Source organism: Leptopilina heterotoma, unplaced genomic scaffold (assembly GCF_015476425.1).
Source record: "Leptopilina heterotoma isolate Lh14 unplaced genomic scaffold, ASM1547642v1 Lhet_474, whole genome shotgun sequence".
NCBI lineage: Eukaryota > Metazoa > Arthropoda > Insecta > Hymenoptera > Figitidae > Leptopilina > Leptopilina heterotoma.
In genome coordinates, this window is record NW_025111100.1 from 1 (window position 1) to 10573 (window position 10573).

Consider the following 10573-nt stretch of genomic DNA (forward strand, 5'->3'; position numbering starts at 1 on the left):
TCCCGAAGAACTGCACTTTGCGGAACACTCAATAGAATCTTTATAGCACAATCAGAGGCTAGAGGACTCCCCAGGTAGTCCAATTAAACGCCCCTGATTCATACATAAAATACGGTTCCTCGTAGATCCTGGGTCGGACACTAACCTCGTGAAGATGTGTGCATTAAATCCCGTGCCACACTTGTCCCAGACAAGTGTCTTGAGATTACAGGAATAACTAATCACGCTGTTAGAACAATGGGAACCATTCAGGTTAACTATCGATAATGTTCCGGTAGAATTTCACGTTGTCCAAAAACTGTTTTCCCATTTCGACTCATGGTATTCTTGGAAGACCATATCTACGACAGGTCCAAGCCCAAATTTCTTTAGCATAACACCCTTGTGACCATATCTTCCCCAGTGACCCCTATCAATTTTGTTGATAAGGAATCACTGGAGGCTAAAAGCCTTAAGGTCTGAAATCAAACCGTTTGCTCGAGTCCTACGCATCAAATCCCGCACAAAGACCCCAGTCGCGATAGAATATATTAACCAGGGTTAAAGAAGGATATCTTCCTCGAATCGAAACCCCAGAAGGACTTTACCTGGGTGAGGCCATTGTCACAAATAAAGACTGTTTATGCCACGCCATGGCAATTACAACTACCGAAAATGACATTGACATAACCCTTAAGCCTCAGATTTAATCCCGTTCGATTTCTGTAAATTCCCCGGTGAACGAATTTACAGATTCTGAGCAGAAGCACTCAATTCGATTCGCAACAAACCAATTCAGAGAGAGTCCCAAGGTCAAGAATGCGTTTATACTTGGCTCATTTGGCTCCAGACGAGCGGAAAATCGTAATGGATGGGCGGAAGACTAGCTGGATATTTTCATTTAAATGGTGAACTACTATCGTGCACTCCCTTATCCAGCATAGAATTCCGACCATCGACGATAAGGTCATTCACAAGAAACAATATAGTCCCCTGTCGAGGCCCTTGAAAAATTGACGTTCAATTATCGAAGCAGTTTAATAGCGGAATTATAGGACATTCTAATTCCCCATACAATTCGCCACTGCTGATTGTCCCAAGAAACTCGACGCGTCGGGTGAGAAAAAAGTGGCGTGTTGTGGTAGACTACAGGTCCTAAACGAAAACATCATAGGAGAACGCTTTCCCACTGCCAACATAACCTCAATATTTGACCGTTGGGCACCGCACGTTACTTCACAGTTTTTTGACCTTGCCAGTGGTTTTCATCAGTGGAAACTCACACCCGACGATAGGCATAAAACTGCCTTCTCGTCTCGCAACGGTCACTCTACGAGTATAAGCGGATGCCCATGGGCATAAAGAACGCCCCCACCTACATTCCAACGATTGCTAAATAATGTTTTAAGTACTATGCTCGATGATGAAGCGTTTGTGTACTTAGATGACATTATTATTTACTCTGACACTCTAGAAGACCACGACAGACGAGCACGTAGACTTTTCAATCGACTTAGATGCTAATTTGAAACTTCAGCCAGATAATGCGAGTTCTTAAAAACCGAAGTCGCGTATCTTGGACATATAATTAGTGAAGAGGAATAAACCAAATCCAAATAAAATCACAGCAATTCGAAAATTCCCTCTCCCAAAAACCCCTAGGGACATTAAAGTTTTCTTGGTCTCTCTGGATACTATAGACGGTTTATCGAAAACTACGCGAAGTGGGCTAAACCTTTGACTGGAACTCTTAAAAAAGGACACCGAGTGGAAATGGGAAAAAACCCCAGAAGAGAATTTTCGTTACCTAAGACGATATTTGTGCCGTGAACCTATTCTGCAGTATCCGAACTTTAGGCGAACCTTTAAATTAACGTGCGATGCTTCGGAACACGCTGTAGGTGCAATTCTAACGCAAGCAAGGGACGGAATTGATTTGCCAGTGGCATATTACTCAAAGGTACGGAAGAGTGCAGAACATCTTACCCCAAGAGCTGAAAAGGAGTGCTTAGCCATACTGTACGCGACCGAACATTTCAAACCCTATTTATATGGTCGCGAAGTTCGTTCTAGCCTGTGATTTTGAGCCAGTACACTGGATGACCTATATCGATAATCCGGGACCACGAATTCAAAGATGGAGAATTCGTCTTCATAATTATCAATATAAGTTCGAATATAAGCCCGGAAAAATCAATAGGATTGTTGAGGCTTATCAACAAATCCTGTTGACGAAGAGAACGGGTCGAATTGAGATTCCAGTTGGTCAGAATCAGTCTCCTCGGATCTCGAAAAGCCAAACTTCGGAAAAGGACAATCACTCGTAAAACGGAATCCAGTGATGTCGAGCCGAGCGAAAGGTAAGACATGTCGGGCATTACCTATAACGCGTTCCTCAACCAGCGAAGCGAAAGAAACTGCACGAGTGAACCCGAAGGAGAAAGAAAGAAAGTCCGAAGGAACTGAAAAGGCCAGCGCGTCAACAACGTCGACAACGATTTGGTAGTTTACAAGAAAAACTCAAACCAAAACAAACTAAGCCCCGACCTGGACCTTCCTCCAACCTTGGGACTACGCAAAAGTTGTTTAAACCCAAAACATTCAGGAAAGGAACCTCCTCGTCGACCGTCCGTTACCACGGCACCAAAAGGGGTAACGGAACCAAGAAAAACAATCTTAAAACGTCCAAAGGATCCGGAACCCAAGTACCAGCTCGGGACAACCAAGCAGTTCAAAGGGTCCTCCTATTAAACCTAAGTTAAATCCCACTAAGACGGCTGCCAAGGAACCTCCTCGTCGAGGGCGACCTGTTGGAAGCACCAATCTGCAATGGCTGATAGTGACGAAACCTATCGACCCCCGCAGGACATTCCCGTTAATGAAGCGGACGAAAGCTGCATTGCCAACAGACTACGACCCCGAGGAAACACTGCTCCAAAAGAGGAAACAACTAAGGAACCGTCCTATTCATCATCAAGTGATGAAAGTGCTAAAGAAGAATCGGAGGAAGGAACAGATGAAGATTCGGATCCCCCGGTGTTCCGAGAAGACTATAGTGCTTTCCCTAATCTTCCTGTCCATACTACTCCACTTAAATCACCTAAACTCAAAACCAACGCCCCTCAGAATCAAGGTCCCGACCCGTACACGGACGTCTTCGTTGATGGAGCCTGCTGCGAAAATGGAGGATCCAGTCCAAAAGCAGGAATTGGCGTGTGGTTTGGTCCAAACAATCCTTTAAACATTTCTCGACGTTATAACGGACGTCAAACGAATAACGCTTCCGAAATCGAAGCAGCCACTATGGCAGCTCGACAGGCCAAAAAGGCGGGTATCAAAAAACTAAGGATCAAAACAGATTCCCGATACTTGGTGCAGATCGTTGAGGAATGGATACCGAAATGGAAACAGAACGATTGGAGGACAACAGAGAACAAACCAGTGAAGAATAGAAAGCCTTACGAACGATTAATTAAGGCTATCGAACCTCTTGACGTTGTTTGGCAGCATATCCCTGGACATGAGGGAATCATTGGCAACGAGAACGCGGATCGTCTTGCTAGAGAAGGGGCTCTGAAAAACCCAGAACCGGATTCATCGCCATCATCGGAATCGGAACCTGAAGAGTTACCTCTAGAAGAAATGATCATCGAAGGTCGACGCAAAATTGATAACAGCGACAACGAAACCAGCGAATCGGATGATCAGAAAGCGGAAGAACGATCACCGTCCAACGCTAAACAACTGATCCAGAGTGTATCAGAATCTGTCAATAGATTCGATCGATCGATTGCGAATGCTGGATTAAACCTCTCTAATCCAACAAACAATACTCTACTTTGGGATTATGAAGGCCTAGACCACAGTCCACGAAGACAATATGTTTCTGACGGTGAAGAAGATCAAGAACATCTGGACTATTTAGAAACTCTTGATCCTGCCGTTGGAACCGATGACGAACTCTCCAAAAGAGTAAAGAAATTTCTGGACGACTTCAACCGGAGTAGAGCGAAAAAATTAACCGAATCAGAAGAGTTTTCAAGTGAGCAACCTGAATTGCCCACCACGGTGGAAGGATCACAAAAGGAAACTCCTCTAACTAGTAAATCCACCAAACCAAGGAGACAAAGTACGGTAAGATTCAAGGACATCCCAGAAGTCTTTGAACATTCTGTAAATGATCAAACACTCGAGATGGAAACCGAACTATCTACTCCAGGACCATCAACTATCCCACGTGCACAATCCACCCCATTCACGGGATTCAAGGATGAAAGGATCAACTCTAACCAGGAAATCACCGCGAGGAACCAGGGCATGAAACCTAGACGAATACAGGATACAGACAATGATGCAGCAAAGAAGTGCGCGCCTCTTAGCTGTTCGTTCCTAAACTTCAAGGATTCATATTTTGATCCTCCATCATCTTCCGGGACATCCAGTGAAAGTGATCGTGATTGTGACAGTGAGCCCCAAGAATTGAAACCAAACAACAGCAAGCCCCTTGGTAGTGTAACAAACCAATGGACAGAACCTTTAACGTACAGACGAGACAACTATGCCCATTTCCTTTCTGAAGATTGCGAACCGATCGATCCAATCTCGAAATTATTAGTCGCTACAGAAAATATCGACTTACAGGACATCAGGGACAGTAGACCCGTCAAAGGACAAATTTTTATCTCCCCTAACGGTAAATACAAGGTCTTTTCGATCATTGTTAAGAGACGTCATTTTGATGAAATTTGTTGGAAAGATGTTATAATCGGACTAAAAAATTTAAGAAAAGCCTTAGCATCTAACAATCAAAATTCTTGTCGAATGGCAAATTCCGGGGACCTGTTAGGTACACTCCCTCAAAATAAAATGTCGGAACTCGTCGCAGGAATTTTCCGCGGTGGCGACGCAACCATCACCCTGTGCCACGGAAAAATTGAAGTACCCCCTGTTGAATTACGCGGTAAAATCGTTTCCGAATTTCATTCTAGTTTGATAGGTGGACACAAGGGTATAGGCAAGACCTACCGACGAATAAGGGAAAGATACTATTGGCCCCGAATGCGTGACGACGTTACCCAATTTATTCGAGGATGCAAGAGTTGTTTCGAAAGCAAACTCGCTAGGGCCCGTACAAGAGAACCGATGATAATTACTGACACTCCGGCAATGCCGTTTGACAAGGTATCCTTAGACACCGTCGGGAAATTGCGAACCACCCCAAACGGAAATCGGCACATCCTCACAATGCAGGATAATTTCTCTAAATACTGTATCGCGGTCCCCATTCCGAATATCGAAACAAAAACAATTGCCCATGCGGTAGCTACGAACTTATTCTCAGTGTTTGGAGCACCCCGTTGCATTTTAACGGATAGAGGAGCAAGTTTTGTTAGCACCCTGATGCGTAAGTTGGAAAAAATCTTTGGTGTTAAGCAACTTACGACGTCTGGTTACCGCCCACAAACTAACGGGGCACTTGAGAGAAGTCACATCGAACTGACGGATTATATTAAACATTATGCGAAGGATTTTGACGATTGGGATCGTTTGCTTCCGTTCGCGATGTTTAATTATAATACGTCCGTTCATGAGGCAACCAATTTTACCCCATACGAACTCGTGTTTGGACATTTAGCTAAAGCACCTAGTTCGTTACCTCAGGGACCCGAAGTCGAAACGTATGGATCCTATCTGAAGGACTTAATTACACGGATGAACGAACTACAAAATTTAGCTGCTAAATATTTAGTTCGATCAAAACAACGGTCAAAAGAAATCTATGATCGTAAGGCACGACCTTTGAATGCCAAAATAGGCGACCAGGTGTATGTCTTTAAAGAAGTCCGGTCTAATAAGTTCGACAAGCGAGCAGAAGGACCATACACTCTTGCAGGATTCACAGAAAATAACAATGTGATCCTTGAAACTAAAAACGGTGAGAGGTTCGCAAAACATAGGGATAAGGTCAGGATTGCCCAATTGTGAAATTCCTGACTTAATTCTAAACCCATATTAACTTGTTCTTTCTGATTTTAGATTGACGAACAAGCGATGATGACCAATTATCTAACTTTGACATGCCTCTTCCTAACCTTAGTGATGACAACGAAGCAGACCCATTCCCACGATGTGGAGATGACTACCTCCAGTGATCGTTACCAGATCACTCCTTTCAAGTCCAGCAGCGGGATATATTTCGAATATATCGGAGAAGTCAGGAGGTCCGTCAGCAACTGGAGGATTGCCGTATTCCTGGACGTAGGCAAGCAGACTCGATTCTTTGACGACCTAAGGAGCAGGCTGCAGCGACTAAAACAGCAGTGTAAACCTGAGGAAGAATGGTGCAACGAATTAGTCGAATACTATGACTGGGAAGATAAATGGGAAATGGCCTCAGAACTTCAAAAACAGTTTCGAGTCCAGATCGAAGAACTGGAAAATACTAAAAAGACCTTACCAACCAAGATGACCACCCAACTACGAGCAAGGCGTTCAGTCTCACTATTAGGATTCCTGGGAAAGATTGCAGGACCAATCGTCGGCGTTTTGACCTATGACGACGGAGAAAAATATAGTGCTGCCATTCAAGATCTCAATGAAGCCCAGGCCAACTTGTCACACCTGGTGGGAAAACAAACCCACGTAGTGAGATCACAACTCGATTCGCTGCACTCCCAGGTGCAACAACATGGATCTTTACTGAAGGAACTGCAGGAACAACTCCAAGTCCTGACTGCCGTAGGAAGTACTAAGTCGAAGGCTGAAATGGAGAGAAGAAATCTAACATATGCCATCGCCAAGGCATTAAGATTGGGCCTCGATCACAACATGCAGGCCACTACCACTATGTTAGAAGCAGTTCATGAAGCCAGGAAAGGATATCTACACCCCGGCCTCATAACATCAGAACAACTGGAACCAATTCTGCGAGAAGTGCAGGACAACCTCAAGGATGTTCAGTTTCCATTGACCGGGCCTAGGATCAGCATCGACGAACTGATGCGTATCTCCACCATCACCATCTTGTGCGAAAATCATCAACTTAAGGTCCTCATCGACATACCACTCCTAGAAAAATATAATTATCAAGCCTTCAAATTACACTCACTCCCGACCACTCAAGAAATGCTCGAGAATGGTACCGGAAGAGCATATATAACATCTGCATACGATTACCTTATTATTGACGAGGATCAACGAACATACCTCTTGTTAAAGGAGCAGGAATGGAATTTGTGTAAAACAACAACATCTTTTCACGCCTGCCTTCAAGGCGCCCCAATCTACGATCTCCGTGAACGAGCGTCCTGTGAAGCCTTATTATTGATCAAGCCCAACGTGGAAGCTTTAAGGTTATGCGATGTCAGAGTAACCAGCGAATCCAAGTCTTACTGGAAACCTTTGACCACCATAGGCGGATGGATCTATTCCTTTGCTGCACCAGAAAAAGCGACAATAGCATGCCATTCCATGAGTCCAATCAAGATCATGCTGAGTGAAGTTGGGATCCTTAAATTGGGTCCAGGGTGCTCCCTCAAAACCAAAGACGCCATAATTCCAGCAACCACCTCACAAGCTGGTCAATCAGAGTTTATTTTTGAATTGGATCTACATCTAAACTTAACAAAACTATCCCCAACACTACTAAAATATAATCACCTGCTTGAAAACACCAGAGTCCTAACGAAGTCCATCCTCGAGATTAACCCGCAGTTGTCAGCATTCAAGTTGAATTCCAAAACCCTAGACGAACTAGAACAACAACTTCAAGAGTTCGCCTTACAACAACATAATCAAGGAAGACACTCGACCTTGATTTACGGATCATATGGAGGCATTATTCTCCTATGTGCATTTTTGCTTATGTACTTGTGTCGATCACCACTGAAAACTGGGACATATAAACTGTCTCAATCAATTTTCTCAAGGCAAAGAGATGAGAATCTTCAAACGCCACAGCGAAGGAAACCGTTAACTAAAACTCCAACACCCGAGGATATTGCTGGATTATACGAGGATATCCCTTCTACAAGTAAAACCGCTGCTAACAAAGAGGTGACCGTACCAGCAAGCACAACTTTGACCCAACCAACAACTACTCCAAAGAAGGAGATAAAGTCTGCAACGTCCGAAGATAAACCATCAGTGAAGATCAGATGACTAACCGAAGGGTTAGGTTCCAAGCTGCGAGGGATTCAGGTAGAGGAGGACTACATTGGGAAGGAATCATCAACGACTTTTTCGCCAGTAGTTCTCGCCAAATACAACCCCGCAAGACAACACGGAAGATCTTCGACTCAAAGAGGTTAGTGCTTACAACGACCCCAACAGGCGTTCAAAAATCGCCACCCAAAATAACCTGATTCCGCAGGTCCATCATAATAAGAAAACACATATAGAGAGAGAGTTTTTTTTTTAATTTACCTATATATATATATATATTCTTTAATTCGGATACTATTTTCAAAAAAAAAAAGAAAAAAAAAAAAGAAAAATTTTTATGCCTGATATAAATTCAATATTAAGACTTTTATTTCTTTATAAAAGAAAATAGTTTAATGGAATTATTTATTATATAATAAAATTTTTTTTTTAAACTTTAATTATATCAGATAAATTGATCACTTTATAAAATATATATTTAGAAGATTTCTTAATAGGCCATCTAAATAATAATCATTAATTATGCGTTAGTTCTTTTATTCGTTTGTATATTCACAATGCACTCCTGCATTTCCACACGTACGGACGCAATTGGTAGAGTACTTTCCGCGGAAGATTGTGATGAATGACTACCTAAAAAAAAAAAAGAAAAGGGAAATTTTATGCATGTTTAATACCTAAAAACCTTTAACAAAATTCTGGAAACAATTTGGGTAATTAATAACATACCCGGTAGGGCCCAATTTTGTTAATGCGCCTCATCTCCTTTTTAAATTCGCCCTTGTGACTGAAACTATCGGCATCATTCCTATGATGAAACAGCTTGACATGAATCATCTCGTGAAGTAATGTTCCGATCAGTTCTTTTTCAGGAAGAAGCCTATGGATTTCCCAACTAATCCGAACTATGCGTAGGGGTAGGTCAGTGTACCCAGAGGTCTTTTTCATCCTCCGCCCCCAACCTATTGTATACCCCGCAGCTGCTAGTCCTCCATCAAAATAGTTTTGATCCAACTGACCATATAGACCCCTCAGGTCAGGCCGTTCATCGGTAGTGCACGGATGTTTGGAAAAGCGTAATCCTTCTGCTAACGGCAATTGTTGGGATCTGGTTACTCTGCCACTCATTTTTGAAAATACCTGCGTATGAGTAAATGTTAAAAAAAAAAAATTTGGAAGAGAAGCAAGCGCAAAACGCCTACATCTAGGGTTTCGTGGCATTTAAAAAGAAAATTAAAAATTTAAAAAAGGAAACTATGGATGTTTAATTAATTTCTATAAATTCATTCTCCACCAATTAACAAGTTGATTAAATCCATGGTATCTTCATTTAAAATTTGAATTTGACTATCATTTTGTAATTGCAATTCAATACTGAAATTATCTGTATAGGTATAAAATATTTTGTATTAATTTATTTTATATTTTATTTTATTTATACTTTGTCTTTATAGATATTTTATTATAGATAATATATTTGTGAAAAAAAAAAAAAAAAAAAAAAAAAAAAAAAAGCAGGCATTCACGAACCCTGTTTTGGTTATCATAAACCATTGTGGTTAAGACTGACTGACTGACTGAGTGACTGACTAACTGATTTGGGATCTATAGTACCCCAAATTTGGGATCTATAGCGCCCCAATTTACGACAGACGGACGGACGGACGGACGGACGCCAAAGTGAAATTATAAGGCTTTCGGCCATGGGCCACAAAACCCTAAAAGAGAGAAAATAGTCATAATAATAAGAATAAACCAAAAGTTACACATTATTTTAATCTTGCAATAAGCTTGGTTGAGTTTACAGGAAGAGAAAGGGCTAAGAAAAGCAAAATTTTACTATTGATACCACTAAAGTCAATTTTCGGAATGATCAACTTCAAAGCCAATTTTGAGGCACTTCTAACGATTTCTGTGAAAATTAACCATACAGAAAAAGTTGTAGCTACAGCTCTAAGGAACAATTTACAATTAAAAGGCTCGGTTATTAAAAAAAAAAAAAAAAAAAAAAGAGAAAAGAAAAAATATTAATATTATTTAAAGTCAAATTTAAAAAAACTTGATAGACAAAAATATTTATAAATATTGTTTTATTTTTGTACCCTCTTTCTATTTTAGATCTTTAAAACAATTAAAAAAAAAAGGGGAGGAATTTTTTTTATATATACGAACGAAACTGTTTTCCAATTATTCCCTTATGAAAATTGAGAATATTAAAAAAAAAAGAAAATCGTGTGGCAGCATTGCCTCCAATATTTGATGGCTGCGAGCTAAGTATACACAAGGTAGTGTCAGGTTACTCTCGGCGTCATTCAACACTCCGACCGTCATAAAAATTTATCTAAATCCTAACACACCAATAACGACCGGCGGGCGACAACAAAATTATAAGTGGAGAAAAATATTTTCCTCTCCTCGAGTTTAACTCTCC

At 41.4% G+C, this 10573-nt stretch overlaps 1 protein-coding gene across 1 annotated transcript; it reads right to left on the minus strand.

Annotated features, from left to right (window-relative positions):
* Window positions 1–8532: 8532 nt before the first annotated feature.
* LOC122507580 (DNA-dependent metalloprotease SPRTN-like) lies at window positions 8533–10160 on the minus strand. Its single transcript, XM_043620376.1, has 2 exons — window positions 8872–10160; window positions 8533–8775 (listed from the first exon to the last, which is right to left on the minus strand). Exons 1-2 carry the CDS (start codon window positions 9361–9363, stop codon window positions 8695–8697), a joined length of 573 nt encoding a protein of 190 aa, XP_043476311.1. The 5' UTR covers window positions 9364–10160; the 3' UTR covers window positions 8533–8694.
* Between the last annotated feature and the right edge of the window lie 413 nt (window positions 10161–10573).